This window comes from Rhinatrema bivittatum, chromosome 4 (genome assembly GCF_901001135.1).
Source record: "Rhinatrema bivittatum chromosome 4, aRhiBiv1.1, whole genome shotgun sequence".
Lineage (NCBI taxonomy): Eukaryota > Metazoa > Chordata > Amphibia > Gymnophiona > Rhinatrematidae > Rhinatrema > Rhinatrema bivittatum.
The window spans coordinates 411,145,507-411,165,964 of record NC_042618.1 but is presented as its reverse complement, the minus strand read 5'-3'; the positions used below and the strand labels follow the sequence as shown (position 1 = coordinate 411,165,964).

Here is a 20,458-nt window from a genome sequence, read left to right as displayed (position 1 = left end):
GCTCTTTATTTGTTGCAGAAGAGTATTTCAGTAAGTTGGTCCCTATATATACCAATTTTATTGAAGTAGTAATTTTCTTGGACTGGAGTTTTTTTGTTTTTTTTTTTAGGGGAGGGACAGCTCCCTTGGGAGATTGGAGCAGTATAATTATTTTTGAGTGGTAGGGCTAGAGCAGTATACTTTTTTTTTTTTTTTTTTTGTGGGGGCTCCCCTGGGGAGACTGGAGTACAATATATTTTTGGTAGTTGGCTCCCCAAGGAGATTGGAGCAGTCTAACTTTTTTAGGGGCGGGTGGAGGAATATAATTTTTTTGCGTGGGGGAAGTTCTGTAACAGTATAATTTTTTGGCATGGGAGAAGAGTTGGAGTAATTTTTTTTTGGATGAGGCAGTAGGGGCTTCCCGTCGGGGACTGGGACGGCAGCTTCACATCCAGATCGTGCACGCGCCTCCCTCGCGCTGTCTCCACAGGGACCGCCGCGCGCCGATCTCCGACGCCAGCTCCCGCCCGGCCCCTTCCCGCCCTAAAAAAAAGCAGCGCAGTGCGTCAGCCGAAGAGAGAGCAAAACTGAAGACACGGACTCAGCGCCCCCTCCAGGTAAATGATTTTACAGCACTGCCCCCGCTCTAAGCTTTACCACCCAGCCGAATGGGCGGGTGTCCTTCACATGTCCGGAAATGGTGTCTTAAAACTCGGCAGCAGTGGCGGGGGTTTAAGAGGGCGCTTCAGGCCGCGGTACGAAAAGGTTAATCTGTGCAAAAGAAAAACATCCAAACAGCAAACAAACGTAAACAAAAAAAAAAAAATATATATATATATATACATACACACACACAACGAGAAAACAACCTTGTGCTAATGGAAAGGGCAACACGCGTCACCATCTGCCAAACTTCGGGGAAAAAATGCGGGCACTGTAGAAATAAGTTAATATGGCGAGAAACGTTATTCAGCACGACCCTGACGGTGCAGTTGTAAGGCGAAAGTGCCCTGGTAGATCTGGCCACCCCTAATGTCCAGGGAGATTCTTGTTAAATTTGTTTCTGCTTGTTTCGGTACCTTCGCGGCTGATTGCCCTGTAGCAGCTTCCAACCCTGGGTGTGGCGGATGTGCAGCTACAGATGCTGCTGCTGCTGCCTACAGGTGGGGCCAGTCTCTCCTTACCCCAGGGGCGGGGGATTCAGGAGTCTTGTCGTCGGTCCCAAAACAGCTTTATTTTTCAGGAACAGGATGAAATCCTTCTGCTTTAGCAATGGTTCTAACATCATCGTGTCCTTGGTGGGGTGAGGTGGCAGGGCTTTTACTCCAATTTTCTCAAAAAAGAATCACTCTAGTATAAATTCTTCCTTATCTAGTGACCACGCTATTATTAATGAATATTATAATAACAAGCAGGTCGATCCAGTAAGGTGTGCTCCGTCGGAGCGCACTGTCACCCTGCTCTGGGCGCGTGTTTTCCCTTACCCCTTATTCAGTAAGGGGAGGAAAACACGCGGCCCACCCGCGGCACCAAATAGCGCCCTCAACATGCAAATGCATGTTGATGGCCCTATTAGGTATTCCCGAGCGATCCAGTAAGTAAAATGTGCAGCCAAGCCGCACATTTTACTCTAAGAAATTAGCGCCGCCCAAAGGTCGGCGCTAATTTCTTCCGGCGCCAGGGAAGTGCACAGAAAAGCAGTAAAAACTGCTTTTCTGTGCACCCTCCGACTTAATATCATAGCGATATTAAGTCGGAGGTCCCCAAAAGTAAAAAAAAGTAAAAAAAAAAAAATAAATAAATTTTGAATTCGGCCCGCGGCTGTCGGGCCGAAAACCGGACGCTCAATTTTGCCGGCGTCCGGTTTCCGAGCCTGTGGCTGTCAGCGGGCTCGAGAACCGACGCCGGCAAAATTGAGCGTCGGCTGTCAAACCCGCTGACAGCCGCCGCTCCAGGCCAAAAGGAGGCGCTAGGGACGCGCTAGTGTCCCTAGCGCCTCCTTTTCCTCGTTTGCACCGCGTCAGCTCATTTGCATACTGGATCGCTCGCACCGGCCAAGGGCCGGTGCGTGCGCCGGGAGAGCGGGCGTTCGTCCGCTCTCCCACGGACTTTACTGGATCGAGCTGAAGGTGAGATTCTCATACATGGCTGCCGGTCTTTCAGCATTAATCATCAGACTTTATCCTGTGTTAGTCTCATACACGGGTCGATCCTGTAAGGCCGCGGTAATAACAGTGCGGCAGTGTCAGGCACACCCTTCCTCCCCGCACGCACAGTTCTCTTCACTAACTCCCCGATACTCTCCTCTAATCGCATGCAAATGCATGCCGCGGCTTTAAAGCGGTAGGGAAGGGTTATGCCCGCGTAACCCATTTTACTGTATAGGCGCTTAAAACAGCGCCTATACAGTAACCAGGGTGCGCTGGTACCTGTCATTTCAAATGACATTTGAAATGACAGGCACCATGAAGTGAAAAAAAAAATACTAAAAATATGTAAAAACCTGAGTGTTAAAAAAAAAAAAATTTTTAAATACATGTCGGAGGGCCGCGTGGGTCCAGGCGGCTGGCGGGCGGCGGCGGGAGCCGGGTGGTCGCGTGTTTAATCTAGGCCGCTGGCGGGTGGGCGCCTGTTCCAGGCGGCAGCGGCGGGTGGACACGCGTTAGTTCGAGACGGCCAGCGGGCGGGCGGCGGCGGGTGGTCGCGTGTTAAATCTAGGCCGGGTCGCACAGGCGCGCATTCATTCATCCAGGTGGAGGAGCCGGCGGCGAAAGCTGCCGGCTCCGCCTGAATGAATGCGCGCCTGTGCGACCCCTGCGATTCGGTGCTCAAGGCAGTCACATGCTGTGACTGCCTTGAGCGCCGAATCGCAGGGATCGCACAGGCTGTGACTGCCTTGAGTGCCAATCGCAGGGGTCGCACAGGCGCGCATTCATTCACTGCCGGTGGGGGCTGCCCGGGGCGTCACGGCATGTGACTGCCTTGAGCGCCGAATCGCAGGGGTCGCACAGGCGCGCATTCATTCACTGCCGGTGGGGGCTGCCGGGGCAGCCCCCACCGGCAGTGAATGAATGCGCGCCTGTGCGAACCCGGCCTAGATTTAACAAGCGACCACCCGCCGCCCACCGGCCGTCTCGAACTAACGCGTGTCCCCCCGCCGCCGCTGCCGCCTGGAACAGGCGCCCACCCGCCCGCGGCCTAGATTTAACACGCGACCACCCGGCTCCCGCCGCCCGCCGGCCGCCTGGACCCACGCGGCCCTCCGACAGGTATTTAAAATTTTTTATTTTTTTTTCTGACAGGTTTTATGTGTCCCACATCATTACATTTTCTCGATCATCTCTGTATCGCTTTTTTTTTTTATTGTGTTTTATTGTTTTTGAGTGTCTTAAGCGGTGTCGATGGATTTGTTACTAGACTCACAGTCCTAACTCCTACTAGGGGGAGGCGGTAAACTAACACGTTACGGCCGTGGCAAAACAGTGCGTTACTAATGAGATAACTTGAGCGCGCGTTACGGTATCGGAGGGGAATAGCTAATTCCTTCATTATACAGCTAATTCGTTCATTTACAAGCCGGGTGGGGAAGGGTTACGCGTCTGTTTTAAGAAGCGCTATGGACGCGCGAAACTGGAGACTGTATCGCTGGTTTGCCTTACGCGTCCGAATTGTGTGCAGCGAGCTCATTACAGACGAGAAATCTTCAACTGAATGTTACTGTATCGAGCTGACAGTAGTGCTTTAACTAGATTTTTTTTCCAGTATATTTATTAAAGTGACATACACATAAGAACAAGAATAATATGTCAGCATGGCCAGAAGAACAAACAAATTGCTGCTAAGAGTTCAAAGGAACCATGACAACAGAGTGGTTATATTTAATCCCCCAGTTATTCCACCACATACACCACATGTCTTACATCACAAGCACATACCATAAGCACCAATTGAAACCACAACCATCACCACCATTTTATGCCAAGTAATTCAAGAGTCAACATAAATAAGAAGCAATATTCCAGATACCATTTAACATGTAATTTTCCCATAAGCGAAAATATCTTCTATGGGTTACTAATACTCTGTAGCCCTGTAAATCCTTCTGTCTTAGCATTTCTAAAGATGCATGCTTTAACATCAACACCTTTCAAGCTATAAAAGAGGGTAATTCATCACTGTTCCAAAGAGATAAATTAATTTTCTTTGCCAATACTAAAGCAACACAAAGGAATTTTTTCCACTATTGGGTAAGATGATATTTCTGTCAATGAGGTGCAAATATAATACTTTTCTAGACCACCTAATAGAACATTCCAAAATCTTGGACAGAGAAACAGCGACTTAAAACAAAAATTTAGTTTAGAACAACCTGTAAACATATGGCATAAGATTCTTTGGCTATAATTACATTTAAGGCGGTGGTCAGAATCCCATAGATTCTGAACCACTGAAATGTATGTACAAACTTTATTATCTAATCAACAGTTCTCTACTCATTTTTACTGTTTAATCTAGCCCTCTTTTCTAATGACCAAGTTATTCATTCCTGTTTATTGTAACTTTTCTACGCCTGCTCTGTTAATTGGTTCCCCCCTTGTTCATTGTAAACCGGTTCGATAAGACTTGTCTTGAGCATCGGTATATTAAAAGAACTTAAATAAAATAAATAAATAATAAATAAATAGATGCATTTTAACTCCCATTGTACAAGTGAGGTAGATAACGATGTAATAGTTTAAACTGAATTTCTCTAACAGAAGATGCCTATAGATAGCCGCAAAGGCTGAATCAATATCAGTATCCTCCATAGTGATACCCAGGTCCTCATTCCACCTAGAAGTCAATTTGAGCAGATGGGTAGTAGGAGATTTTTTTTTTCAGGAGAGGGTCCAAATTCCAGTCTTATTGAATTTAGGGATAGTATTAAGAAAACCTCATCATCCTCAGAAAAAGTAACAGAACTGAAGTTATCCTTGCCCACCTCCAGGCAATAATGCCTGGCCTGCAGACAGGCAAAGAAAGTATTTTCTGGACTCGGCCACTGATCTCTCAGTTGTTGAAAAGAGTACAGACAACCCAGCTCCGGATATATTTAATGACCCAACCATACAGGCCTTTTCCCTTCCAAAGATGAAACACGGAATGATGAAGACCTGCAGGAAATTCTACATTCCTCACAAAAGATAAGAATGGAGATATGTTGTGTTTGTAATGCAAGCTTTCTCGCGACCATTTTAAGGCTTTCCAAAAGGGAGATATCCCTGAACTCAAAACTCGTTTCTCCCGTAATTTGCTCCTGGAGAGATGAAGCAAATTAACAAGCCCTAATCCATTCCTCGAGCAAGCCTTCAGGATCAAATTTATTATGTAGAGATACCCTATCCTATATATCATAGCAAACAAGCAACATTAAATATCCAAAGGTCAGGTAAAGCGAGTCTTCCATTGACTTTATCTCCCTTCAGCATCTCATGTTTTATTTTTGCTTGTTTATTACACAGAACAAATGCATTTATTATGGAGTTAAAAGACTGAACTTCTGATCTCCTTATCCATATGGGTAGCATTTGAAATCAGTAAAGTAATTTAGGGAGAGCCATCATTTTGACCACCGCACAACATCTCATAAGCACTAAGGGAGGTGCTATCCATTTATTTAGAAGTGATTTTATTTTATCAAGGATATGTAGAACATTATGTAAATATAGGTCTTCCTCTGTATGTGTTAGCCAAATACCTAGATATCGCATGGTGTCAGTTGTCCATTTTATTGGAAAGGAACCTTCCCAACTGTCCTCAAAGCTGGATCTAGAGGGAAAGCTTCAGATTTATTATAGTCAATTTTCAAACCTGAAAAAGATCCGAATGTGCCTAGTGTCTGAATTTTATCATTGAGAATATCCTTAGACTTGCCAACAAAGAGTACCATATCCTTAGTGAATAAACTTAGTTTAATCTGTTTCCTCCCAATTAAAATTCCCTGAAAAAAGGGCATACTATGTAACTTGATAGCCAAAGATTTTAGGATTAAAACATAAAAAAATAGAGACAGTGGGCAACCCTGTCTTGTTCCTCTTAGACAGAGCTCCATTAACTAATAGCTGGGCAGACAGATCAGCATACATGACCACATCTAAGCTAACCAGAAGACCATCTGCAATTCCCTTATTAGCCTACTGTAAATCCATCATGGCTTTCAAGTGATTTATGGAAGACTGATGCCCTATGATGAAGCAGGGTTGATCAATGGAGACAAGGGATTAAATTACTTCATTCACCCTTCTGGTCAAAATGGACGCTAGAATTTTTATATCTTGATTGTTTGTCCAACAACGGTAGTCTTCCAGTGGCAGACACACATATTTCAAACAATTAATTTGAGACATCAAGCTGCTTGCCGGCAAACTGTCATAAAGGTTTTGCACAGCCGATTATTCAGCATTAGTAATGCAGTGTGAAGCATTTTGTGCCTTGAGTTCATATAAAATTGTTTGATTATTAATTTAAACACATATATGCAATAGTGGTTATTTGCTATGTATAATTGCTATGTGGCATGCATTGCATAGCATGCAATAGTTTGTCATTTCCTTACAAGAAGCAAGAATCTTAGACTGATTATTTTTGTGAGAATTTTGTTTTTTCACTTTGTTTCGTGGTGTTTGTATATCAGGGCTTTTCCCCACCATGGATTGTAGTTTCTTAATCTCAGTCAAAAGGCTAAGAAGAGACCATCCTCAGCTCCTGCTTCAGTCTGAGGTTGCCAGCTCCATGAGGGAAAATAACCCACCATGTACACATTTGCTCTTAGCTTCACCTTATACCCCCACAACATTCAGCTTCTCTCACTCCCTCAGCAGTCACTCCTTCTTTGTGATTCATTCCACCCTAGCATTCATCCCCCCCTTGTGACTCAGCACCCCATTCTTGTTACTAGTTAGCCCGAGACACATTCACCCTTAAGAACATAAGAAATTGCCATACTGGATCAGACCAAGGGTCCATCAAGCCCAGCATCCTGTTTCCAACAGTGACCAATCCAGGTTACAAGTACCTGGCAAGTACCCAAACACTAAGTAGATCCCATGCTACTGATGCCAGTAATAGCAGTGGCTATTCCCTAAGTCAACTTGATTAATAGCAGTTAATGGACTTCCCCTCCAAGAACTATTCCAAGCCTTTTAAAAACCCAGCTACACTAAGGGGCAGATTTTAAATACTTGCGCGAGCGCGTACTTTTGTTCGTGCAGCAGGCACGAACAAAAGTACGCTGGATTTTATAAGATACGCGCGTAGCCGCGCGTATCTTATAAAATCCAGGGTCGGCGCGCGCAAGGGGGTGCACATTTGTGCAACCTGCGCGCGCCGAGCCCAGCGCGCACTGCCTGTTCCCTCCGAGGCCGCTCCGATTTCGGAGCGGCCTTGGAGGGAACTTTCCTTCGCCCTCCCCCCACCTTCCCTTCCCCTACCTAACCCACCCCCCCAGCCCTATCTAAAACCCCCCCCTTACCTTTGTCAGCAAAGTTACGCCTGTTGAAAGCAGGCGTAACTTTGCATGCATCGGCCGGCTGCCCCCCTCCGTGGTCCGGTCCCGGGGGCTGTTCCGGAGGCCGCGGCCACGCCCCCGGAACGCCCCCGGGCTGAAACCACGCCCACGTCGCCGCCCACAAAACGCCGCACCCCGCCCCTAAATGCCGCGTCATCCCGTCACGCCCCCCGCCACGCCCCCGCCAGGAAGCCCCGGGACTTACGCACGTCCCGGGGCTCTGTGTGCACCGGTGGCCTATGCAAAATAGGCGCGCGAGGGCCCTGCGCACGTAAATCCGGAAGGATTTATGTGCGCAGGGGTTTTAAAATCCGCCCCTAACTGCACTAACCACATCTTCTGGCAACAAATTTCAGAGCTTAATTGTGCACTCAGTGAAAACATTTCTCCAATTAGTTTTAAATGTGCTACTTGCTAACTTCATGGAGTGCCCCCTAGTCCTTCCTTCTAGAAAGAGTAAATAACCGATTCACATTTACTTGTTCTAGACCTCTCATGATTTTAAAGGCCTCTATCATATCCCTCCTCAGCCTTCTCTTCTCCAAGCTGAACAGCCCTAACCTATTTTGCCTTTCCTTCCTGGTCACACCACCTCCCAGCATTCACCCTTCCTTGACATTCCTCCTCCCCAACATACATTCACCCTTCCTCATCACCCTGCCTCCCACAGCATTCACCCCTAGTTGTCACCCCATCTCTTCCAGTGTTTAACCCCTCCATGTCACACAACTCCCCCCAAACATTCACTTCCTCCTTGTCACTCCATCAGCATTCACCCCTCCTTTTTATTAATTTATCAGCATGGAACACATTATTGTAAGAGGCAGAATAAAATAAAATTTGGAACAGGTTCTGATGATGTTAGAGCAGTTACACAGATACAATAAGTGCAATGTGAATTAAAAATTCTAGTAACATATTTCCAGGAAAATGTGCTTTATAAAAATAGGCCTCATTCTTCCAATATAAACCAATAAGCGTGGTTTCTGCAAATATTTGAAGAATTCTACACCATGCAACACATTCAAGAAAATTCATACTACATATTAAGATAATAGTTTTGTTGAATAAATAGTGGCATCTTAGAAACAGATGTGTTTGTTTTACAGTATATCACAGCAATGATTCTTTTCCTGGGTGAAGCTGAGAGGAAGACCACCTACTTCTAGATGAAGTTAATTTCCTCATAACAGTATAGATTTTTATTTTATCAGATATTTTTACTGAAAAAAATATTTTACCATGCTGGATAAATCAGCTTCATCTGGCAGAAACCTTTTAAAACAAATATGCTCTTCTATTTGCTTTCAGAATGTTTTCAAATGGTGCATTCATTTATAGCAAATTGCCATTACATTAACAGATCTATGTTCTTGTGCACAGTAAAAATAATGAAATGCAGACGTGAGGCTAATTGAGTATAGTAGTTAAATATACAGTCAATGGGTTGTTAAAAATTTGTAGACCTTAACAGTTTAAATTTGATTAGCCTGTATATTATTTCTGAATGCTAATTTGGCAGTGCCTTCTTAATATTGCTTATGCACCATGTGCATTTCCATCTGACTTAGCATAAGTCTGTAAATGTGTAAGTGCACATAGGGTGTACAGTAATGCTATCTCAAAATTCTTGTTTCCAGCTTTTCATTCTTTCAGTTTACATCTTGACAGAATTTGCAATTATGTTAATTTAATAATATGTAGCAGGTGAGTTCTCTTGCAGGTAATAAGAAATTGGAAGCGCCATTGTTTTAAAGTTTGTATAAATTAGGAAATAATTCTCAATGTACAAAATATTTATTGACCTGCCTGGAGAATCTGAAGGTCCAGTGAGTATTTTTTAAGGGTGTTGTCATTTTATAAGAAAAACTGCAAATCAAAAAAATATATTAACACAAAGGAGGTTATGGAGAATAATGAGATTTCCTTTGTCTGATTTTATAAATACATAAGGACAATAAAAATAAACTCCATATTCAGAATTAACTGGCATTTTTTTGCTCCTCCTCACTGAAGAAGAACTGAAGGGAGACAAAAGATACTGCAGCCTGCTGATAGGAATTTTCTTGAAGCGCAGTTAATTGTGTAATTGGAATTCTGGTTTTTATAATCCCATTCTGCTTTCAGAAAATGGATGAGGAATATTTTCATGCCCTCTTCAGTTTTTTACTCATTGCAGGCTAGGAGTAAATTTTCAATGGAGTTACATGTGTAAAAGTAGCATATATTGTAGCAATTTTCATAAGCACCTTTATACGCGTAAAACCCTTTGAAAATTTCCTCTTTAGATTTTTCAGCCTGTGGGCAGTGCCAGTTTTATGTTTGTGAAACAAGGTATGCCATGTGTTTTAGTCCATTTGATGGCTTGGAATACAACTATCTGTTTTATTTAGCATATTGTTTTATTTATCCATACTCTATGCCATGGGCCGGATTTTCAAAAGGTTAGGCGTGCTGGGCCTATTTTAAAAAGGCCTGGCGATGCACATAAAGCCCTGGGACGCATGTAAGTCCCGGGGCTTTACTAAAGGGGCGGTCCATGGGTGGGGTGGGGCGGGGCGGTCCATGGGCGGGGCGAGGCCAGAGGCCTCCGACACAGCGGCCATTGTTGCTGTCTTGAAGGAGCGCGTGTATAGCAGTAAATGATGAGATTGACATAATTGGCATCACAGAAACCTGGTGGAAGGAGGATAACCAATGGGACAGTGCTATATCAGGGTACAAATTATATCGCAATGGTAGGGAGGATCAACTTGGTGGGGGTGTGGCACTTTATGTCCAGGAGGGTATAGAGTCCAACAGAATAAAGATCATACAAGAGACTAAATGCTCAGTAGAATCTATAGGTAGAAATCTCATGTGTGTTGGGTAAGAGTATAGTGATAGGAGTATACTACCGTCCACCTGGACAAAATGGTCAGACAGATGATAAAATGCTAAGAGAAATCAGGGAAGCTAACCAATTTGGCAGTGCAATAATAATGGGAGATTTCAATTACCCCAATATTGACTGGGTAAATGTAACATCAAGACTTGCTAGAGACATAAAGTTCCTGGATGAAATAAATGACTGCTTCATGGAGCAATTGGTTCAGGAACCAACAAGAGAGGGAGCTATTTTAGATTTAATTCTTAGTGGATCGCAGGATTTGGTGATAGAGGTGGGGCCACTTGGCAATAGTGATCATAACATGATCAAATTTAAACTAATAACTGGAAGGGGACCATAAGTAAATCTGCAGCTCTAACACTAAATTTTCAAAAGGGAAACTTTGATAAAATGAGGAAAATAGAAAAAAACTGAAAGGTGTAGCTGCAAAGGTTTAAAGTGCTGAACAGGCATGGACATTGTTAAAAAATACAATCCTAGACGCGCAGTCCAGGTGTATTCCACGCATTAAGAAAGGTGGAAGGAAGGCAAAACAATTACCAGCATGGTTAAAAGGTGAGGTGAAAGAGGCTATTTTAGCCAAAAAAACAGCCTTCAAAAATTGGAAGAAGGATCCATCTGAAGAAAATAGGATAAAGCATAAGCATTGTCAAGTTAAGTGTAAAACATTGATAAGACAGGCGAAGAGAGAATTTGAACTAAAGTTGGCTGTAGAAGCAAAAACTCATAATAAAAACTTTTTAAAATATATCCGAAGCAAGAAACCTGTGAGGGAGTCAGTTGGACCGTTAGATGATGGAGGGGTTAAAGGGGTTCTTAGGGAAGATAAGGCCATTGCAGAAAGACTAAATTAATTCTTTGCTTCTGTGTTTACTAATGAGGATGTTGGGGAGATACCAGTTCTGGAGATGGTTTTCAAGGGTGATGAGACAGACGAACTGAACCAAATCACAGTGAACCTAGAAGATGAAGTAGTCCAGATTGACAAACTAAAGAGTAGCAAATCACCTAGACCAGATGGTATGCATCCTAGGGTACTGAAGGAACTCAAAAATGAAATTTCTGATCTATTAGTTAAAATGTGTAACCTATCATTAAAATCATCCATTGTGCCTGAAGACTGGAGAGTTGCCAATGTAACCCTAATTTTAAAAAGGGCTCCAGGGGCGATCCTGGAAACTATAGACCAGTAAGCCTGACTTCAGTGCCAGGAAAAATAGTGGAAACTATTCTAAAGATCAAAATTGTAGAGCATATAGAAAGACATAGAACACAGTCAACATGGATTTACTCATGGGAAGTCTTGCCTAACAAATCTGCTTCATTTTTTTGAAGGGGTTAATAAACATATGGATAAAGGTGAACCAGTAGATGTAGTGTATTTGGATTTTCAGAAGGCGTTTGACAAAGTCTTCATGAGAGGCTTCTAAGAAAACTAAAAAGTTATGGATAAGAGGCGATGTCCTTTTGTGGATCACAAACTGGCTAAAAGACAGGAAACAGAGAGTAGGATTAAATGGACAATTTTCTCAGTGGAAGGGAGTGGGCAGTGGAGTGCCTCAGGGATCTATATTGGGACCCGTACTTTTCAATATATTTATAAATGATCTGGAAAGAAATACGACAAGTGAAGTAATCAAATTTGCAGATGATATAAAATTGTTCAGAGCAGTTAAATCACAATCAGATTGTGATAAATTACAGGAAGACCTTCTGAGACTGGAAAATTGGGCATCCAAATGGCAGATGAAATTTAATGTGGATAAGTGCAAAGTGATGCATATAGGGAAAAATAACCCATGCTATAGTTACAAAATGTTAGGTTCCATATTAGGAGCTACCACCCAAGAAAGAGATCTAGGCGTCATAGTGGATAACACATTGAAATCAACAGTTCAGTGTGCTGCGGCAGTCAAAAAAGCAAACAGTATGTTGGACATTATTAGAAAGGGAATGGTGAATAAAACGGAAAATGTCATAATGCCTCTGTATCGCTCCATGGTGAGACTGCACCTTGAATACTGTGTACAATTCTGTTCGCCGCATCTCAAAAAAGATATAGTTGCGATGGAAAAGGTACAGAGAAGGGCGACCAAAATGATAAAGGGAATGGAACAGCTCTCCTATGAGGAAAGACTAAAGAGGTTAGGACTTTTCAGCTTGGAGAAGAGACGGCTGAGGGGGGATATGATAGAGGTATTTAAAATCATGAGAGGTCTAGAACAGGTTAATGTGAATCAGTTATTTACTCTTTCAGATAATAGAAAGACTAGGGGGCACTCCACTAAGTTAGCATGTGGCACATTTAAAACGAATCGGAGAAAGTTCTTTTTCACTCAACATACAATTAAACTCTGGAATTGGTTGCCAGAGGATGTGGTTAGTGCAGTTAGTGTAGCTGTGTTTAAAAAGGATTGGATAAGTTCTTGGAGGAGAAGTCCATTACCTGCTATTAATTAAGTTGACTTAGAAAATAGCCACTGCTATTAATAGTAACAGTAGCATGGAATAGACTTAGTTTTTGGATACTTGCCAGGTTCTTATGGCCTGGATTGGCCACTGTTGGAAACAGGATGCTGGGCTTGATGGACCCTTGGTCTGACCCAGTATGGCATGTTCTTATGTTCTTATTGTCACAGACTGTTTCTGTATAGACCCACACACCTATACTACAAGCAGTGTCCTGTGCATGTTGGTAGCCTGCCATATTCCCTGTCTGTGAGCTCTCAATTGGTTTTCGAGGCAAGACAGACTACACATATGCCACGGACATTTGCATTCACACCATGAGGTACGACCTTTGCAGGTAACACTGGTGTGGCTGCTCTTATATATCTCCTCAAGGTTGGCAGGCTGCTATACACCAGTAGCCTTTGCTGGGTTGTGAGGATATGGCTCGCATTAGTTCCAATACCCACATGTGATGAAGTAGTTGTGAACAGCTGACCTCCTTAACGCTACAGCTAGCGTGCACATATATGGCCTACAACAATATGATAGGCACTTAGGCTACACAAATCATCCTTAAAGGCTCGGCAAAGGTACAGGCTACCTTATACAGTCTTACTGGATGCTGTGGTTAGCCACTCACATCTGCAAGTGACAATGCACTGATTGATGCCTTTAATCTATTATTGCTGCCAGAGATTCTGGGTTTGGTTGCAGGACCTGGCTTCTCACCCCCGTTGCCATTCCCAACATGCCGGCAGAGAGGAGGTACAACGATGCCTTATGTGGGTCATCGAACGAAACTTTGGCTTCTCAAAGGTCGCTTTTGCTGTTGGGACAAGATGAGTGGAGCTTTAATTATGCTCCACCCAAAGTGGCAGAGATTATTTTTACTGACCCCACTCACTTGGAACGCTTCTTAAAGGACAAGTCACCAAAGTGAAGTTTTGAATGTTTAAGGAGTTAAGGTTGCAAAAGAAAAAAAAGAATGCAGCAGTTAGGATCTCCACCCGTACCCCTTGATGTGGACTTAACAATGATTCTATAGTGAAGAGTATAAATGTGACTTGTTTAAAGGTTAAAAATGTTTCTTGTATGCCTTGATTATTGCATTTTGTAAATAAATGTTATAATTAATAAAATATAAATTAAAAAAAAAAAAGAATGGGTATAAGTATTAGGGCCATAATCATTGACCAAATATAGTACCACTGCCCAATATAAATCTCTCCGAATCTGTCACAACTCGTTGAGCTTGGAAGGGGATTTGTTTCCCGATCAAAATAGCCATACCAGCTGCTCTGTTATTAGATTGTGACAAATAAACTTCTCCAACCCATGCTTGGCATAGCTCCTTGTGTTCAATTTCATTCAAGTGAGTTTCTTGTAACAGTGCTATTTGCACCTTCTGACACTACATAGCTTGCAAAATTTTATAGCGCTTATATACCGAACCTATTCCTGATACATTCCATGAAACGTAGTCTATGGATGTATGTGTGATTATCTAATCATCTCTGAAATTGCTATCTGGAACTCTATACCTAGCTTTTTCTTTAAATGGCCCAAATCCCCCAGTTTAGACTTGGATCCATTTCTCTGAGATTCCATATCAGGCACACCCTGTTTGAAAAGTCACATTAATCTGCCTCCCTCTGTCCCCACCTCCCTCCCTTCCCTTTCCCCATTTCTAAACACTCCATCCCATATGATCTCCCCAGCACTTAATCTCCCAATCACCACACCTCTCCCAACTTTCCTTATACCTGCTCGACTCATCTTTCTCAACCCCTTATGCATAGGGTCAATAGACCGTCATCTACATGGTCGATCCCCTCCTCCCAAAATCCAACACCATGCACAGATGCATCAACAAAAAAAAGAAAATGGAGAAGAGTCCAAGTGTCTTTCACTTTATCTCTATAACCAAGTATCCGGACAATCAGCCGGAACCATTATTGAAGCCTTTAATCCTTTTCTGCTCTCTTCATTCCTCTTTTTTATCCATGTCCTCTGTTCCTGATGCCATTAACTCTTGACCCAAGACCTCACTGTTCCCTTTGCCACACAGTCAGAATCCAAAATCATTTGAATAATATTAAGATTCCCAAAATTGTTTATAACTCTGTCTAGATACATCCAGATCTCAGAAGAGCAAGTCAGTTCTGGCATAAAGATAACTTGTGAGCAGTGTAGCTCAAACTTTGTAAACTCAAGCAAACAACAAAAATCTTGCCCAGACTGGCAATCCTCCAACCTGTATGTCTCTTGAGAAGATGTTTCTCATTAAAGATAACTTGTGAGCAGTGTAGCTCAAACTTTGTAAACTCAAGCAAACAACAAAAATCTTGCCCAGACTGGCAATCCTCCAATCTGTATGTCTCTTGAGAAGATGTTTCTCATTAAATCTTTCAACCTGATCCATTGGATTGCACTGAATTAAAAAACACAGTAGTACCATCCACCGTGTTGTAGGTACTCACTCTTTTATCATTAGTGATCCGCAATTTCGCTGGATATTGCAGCTTGAATGGTATTTTTTTTTCTGCTAGCCGTGCACAGATTGGCGCAAAAGCTTTCAATTGAGCTGCATCCATTGCAGAGTAGTCTGGAAAAATTTAAACTGGTTTCCCTTCATATTCCTCACTTTGGTTCTTACAATAAGCCTGCAATATATCCATTTTATGTGCTGAGTTTAAAAACTTGGCAATCTCAGGATGAGGTCAGGATCTCTGAATGGACCAGACCTCGAAACGGTGGGCCCTCTCAACACGAAGGATTCCATGTTTATTGTCTATTTGAAGTACTCGCGGTAACCATTCTTCTAGCCATTCTGCAACTGAATATTTTCTGGCAATCCGATAAATCTAAAATTTGCACTGTGGATCCTGTTTTCCAGATCATCCACTTGAATGGCTTGCTGGTCACAATCTTTTCTTAAAGACGCAATCTCCACTTCTAAGGTAGGTACCCAGTCTGTCCGGGTCACGCGCTTCAATGTCCTGGATACGATTCGTTGAATCTGCCAGCAACATGAAAATTTTGTCAAATTTAGTATAGATTTTTTCAAATTTAACATCGAATGTAGCTACAACAGTTGCTGTGACATCAGCATCCTTCAAGTCTGTGGTCGGAGGCGAAGGCAGTGCACTGGAAGAGGCCGCCATCTTTGCACTATTTTTCCGCTGTGACTTTGATGCCATAAAATTCCGGGATCACTTTCACTGCTTCTAATATATAAGAGACTCTAGTTTAATATGGTATGTTCAATGACCAGCAAATTAAATTTTTACCCAAAATAATATCAGAGTTGGGAGGAGGAGACCCTGAGCTACATAGGCACACGTCCTATTCCTCCATCATGTCATGTGGTCTCCATCATGGCTATTTTAAATGATAGGTTGCAAATCACCAGAAATTTCATGTTTGAGTTTCTTCAGAACTCTGGAATAAATACCATTCGGTCCCTGTGTTTTATTATTCTTTAGACTGTCAATCAGATTTATTACATCTTCCAGTTTCATAGGGAGTTTGTTTATTCACTCAGCGTTATCACTATCAAAAAATGTTTCCAGTGTGGGTATGACCTTGACACCCTTCTCTGTAAAGACAGAGGCAAAGAATTCTGCTATTTTCTTTTTCTCCCTGAGCACCTCTTTTACTCCCCAGTCATCTAGTGGCCCAACTGACTCCCTCGCAGGCTTTTTTTTGCTACAAATGTACTTGAAAAAGGTTTTATTACTTGTTTTTACCTCTGTGGCAAGCTTCTTTTCAAATTGTCTCTTAACCTGCTTAAATTACGTTTTTACATCTAATTTGCCAGTGCGCTCTTACCTATTTTCCTTATTTGGGTCTTCTTTCCATTTTTTTAAAGATGCTCTTTTCACTTTAATTGCCTCTTTCACCTCACTATTAAACCATACCAGCAGTCATTTGGTTTTCCTTCAACTTTTTTTAATGCATGGAATACATTTTGTCTGGGTCTGTTATGAGCGAGCTCCTCTGGAGGGAGGAGCTAGCAATCTGTTATGGTTATACTCCTATGAAGGGGAGGAGTTAGCAATCTGTTATGAGCGAGCTCCTCTGGAGGGAGGAGCTAGCAATCTATTATGGTTATACTCCTATGAAGGGGAGGAGTTAGTAAGCTGGTATGGTTCCTGCTAGGGAGTTAGCATTCTGTTAGGAATCTGCTCCTGTGGTAGGAGGAGTTAGCAATCTGTTACGAATCTCCGTACGGAGTTAGCAATCTGTTGTAATCTATTCCTGAGGGAGGAGAAGTTAGTAAATTGATATGCTCAGCTCCTGTAGAGGGAGTAGTAACAAACTGTAATGAATCTGTTGCTGAAGACTCCTGGTGGGGAAGGAGTAGCCATCTGTTACCAGCAGAGTGCTTGGAGAGGACACTCAGCTGTAGAAGAATGTAGATAGGTGAATCTTTGGGCCGATGGCAGATGACTGCGCCCCCAGGAGGATATTCTGAGAAGGACCACTGGCTAGGCTTGAATACGGAAACAAACACAAAAAATTCTTTTATTAGACAGGTTAGTAGAACCACCAGAGGTAGCAGTAGTGAGCTGATGTGCCCGGCAGGGCTGAAGTCCCTCAGGTACTGGAACAGCGATCCCAGAATTGTTGAGCTGTAGAGAAACTATAGATAGTGAGTAGACAGGGTATGCTGTGTTCATAGCCAGAACTGGATGATAGATCTCACATAAGGTCTTTAGAAAGCTCAGTAGCTGGAAAGGGTTAGGCCCTCGAGGAGCAAGTACCTGGTTCCAGGGAAAGCTCTGAGAGAGCGTTGGTAACTCACAATTGTCTGTATCTGTGATAGCTTCCAGGCAGTAGAGAATCTTCAGAGTGTTCAGGAACATGGGCCCTCGAGGAGCGAGTACCGGTTCCTATCGGCAATCTGAAATAGAGAAAAGAGAGTGAGGCCCCCGAGGAGCAGGTACCCCTGGTAAGTCCGAGGAGGCAGAGTAGCTTGGACGAATCCTTGCTAACTCAATTCGTTAGCAAATACTGAGACCTTTTATACTGGAAGCGGATGACGTCAGTTCAGGGGGACACCCCTGAGGTTCGTGCCCTTGCTGGTACATATTTCGGAGCGCACGCACCCTACGTCATCAGGAACATGGAGGATCCACAGCGTCGTGCCACTCCGGGTACGCCGGAGGAAGACGGCAAGAAGATGCCGCGGCAGCAAACCGTCCATCAGGCCCGGAGGGAGTCACCACAGTGGTAAGGAGGGCGGAGTGAGGGCGTCGAGCAGCGACGGACGCAACAGGGTCTCAAGGATGGTAATTTAAATATGTCCATGCTTCCTGCAAGTTTTTAACCTTGTGAATTTCTCATTTTATTTTTTTCCTAACAAATTTCCTGTGTGGAATCTTGTGTGTATATGTGGGTGGGGGACCTTGTGTATTTTTATACTTGTGGGAGCCTGTCTGTGTGTGTGTGTGTGTATATATATATATGTGTGGCAGCCTATGTGTATGTGTGAGACTGTGTATGTATATGTGTATTTGCCTGTCTATGCTTGTGTGCAGGAGCCTGAGAAATGGGATTTTGCAAATAGAGTACATTAGCAAAAAGTATCAGGCATTGCTCGGGTAGTTTGGTTCACAACTGATGTACATTTTCAAAAGCAAAGAAAAGTGGAAAAGATAAATATTTTAACATATTAACAAATTAAGAGAAGAGCATGTGTAAGTGTATGCGTGTACATATGTAAGGACCTGCGGGGTGCTGACCCTGGAAATGGTAGGCTGAAGCCCTTCTGGGTGAGCTGTGCTTATGGTGGAAAATTGGAGAAGGAGCAGTGCTGTTACTTTACAGGTATTGTGGGCTGGGTTATGTCCAGACAGAAGCTCATTGGCCTAAAGGTAGACTCACCCTTTTACCTCAGCTGTTTTAAGTTCTAGCCAGCAGAGTTCTCTGCTGACATATTTTTCCCTGTCCTTAGGGCTGTGTCTGAAGAGGGCTGCACTGAACTTTCAAGATGTTTGGATCTTACTCGTGGTTTACCCAGAAAGGGAAGCCTTTTGGCTATGTTGTTTACTCTCCTGCATTATTGTAACACAAGAAGGACAACTTATGTTTGATTATGTTCTTTTCATTAGAACTGCTGATGAAGTGAGCCTTTTGTGCTGGTGTATTAATCAGACCCTGACAGAGTGTGTGTGTGTGTGTGTGTGTATGAGAGAGCCTGTATGTGTGTTTGAGTGAGTGCCAGAAAGGGCTTTGCAGACAGAGCATATTGTGTTTGCACAGTGCACCTTCCACTGTTCAGGGTGCTGAATGAAATAGATGCTTAGAGCCAACAGCTAAAGAGAAAAGCTTTTTATTAAATGCTATATATACAAATAGGGCTTTGGGGACTCATAACAATGCCACCTGGTGGCAACAGACAGATACAACAGTGTAACCAACTGACAGAAGCCTTTTATAAATATATATATATATATATATATATATATATTTTTTTTTTTTTTTTTAATTTATAGTTAACACACCTCATTATGATGAGATGGGTGGAAGTAATGATGAGGTCTACAATCAAAAGCCATTTAGATGGATAACTGAAAATGTATCCATCTAAACGGCAAAATGGCAATATTCATTGGTGTTTGTGGCTACATTCTAGACACATAAGAGTTATGCAACTAGAATGCAGCTGTATAAATTGGGGGCGAGTGGGAGGTGTTATCCATGAGGATAACTTATGCGGCTAACTCTGGTCGCGCTGTAGAGCTATCCTAAAGTTAGCCAGGTATACTTATCCGCTAACTTTAAGATAGCTGGATATATTCAGCAGCACTGCCACGCCAATGAATATCCTGGTTAAGTTAGCCAGATAACTTAACTAGCCGCTCCACAGCTGAATATTAGCCCTGATATATTTAGGGCCCTATGTCCTAAGCAGTTTTCCCTTGGGCACAAAATGGAAGAAACTCTTTCGTAAATAGGCCCTTTAATTTGAAGCATTTAATGGGAATTTAATTTTTAAGAAAAATCTGAAGTTGTTATTGAAAGGTATTCTATTCCCATGAGGAACCACATCTTACTAAATGGGAATATATGTGACAATATTTCAGCACAGGAACTTGCTTTGAATAATTGTTTAAACCAACAGCCATTTTTAACAGAGTTTAGGAAGTTTTATTTATGTAAAAGTTCTATAGAATGTTCTGCTGCATTTTCTTTCAAAGAAGCTGATTTTTTGCTATGGTAACTCAGAGCCTGAATGCAATTTGCTGGTGTGGGAACTTAAGAATCTATCACATTTATTTTTAATAAAAATCATTAGATACTGTAAAAATCATATTTTTTGTTTGTTTTCTTTTTAACACAGCTAAAAAATGAATTTTAATGTCTGGAATATCAAAGATATGTTCAGCATTCCCTCAGGGACAGGGTAAGTTTTTCTTTATTGTAGTAATGTCACTTGTTTAATTTGAACAGAACACTAGTTGTATTTGGGTGAAACATAGTGATAGGCTTCTAATTGCCAGGAAGAATGACTAATATTTCACAGAAGAAAGATAAATTAGTAATGGTACAGTATACTAGTTCATAGTAAGCAGCTTGTTTATTCC

The 20,458-nt window shown here is 42.5% G+C and overlaps 1 protein-coding gene across 3 annotated transcripts in view; it reads left to right on the top strand.

Annotated features, from left to right (window-relative positions):
- Positions 1 to 474: 474 nt before the first annotated feature.
- CCDC36 (coiled-coil domain containing 36) overlaps positions 475 to 20,458 on the top strand; it is a 165,338-nt gene continuing 145,354 nt past the window's right edge. For all 3 annotated transcript variants that reach the window (XM_029601198.1, XM_029601197.1, XM_029601196.1), the window contains exons 1-2: positions 475 to 596; positions 20,215 to 20,277. In XM_029601198.1, coding sequence (XP_029457058.1) covers positions 20,222 to 20,277 — 56 coding nt within the window. In that variant the 5' untranslated portion in view covers positions 475 to 596; positions 20,215 to 20,221. The remainder of the gene's footprint in view (positions 597 to 20,214; positions 20,278 to 20,458) is intronic.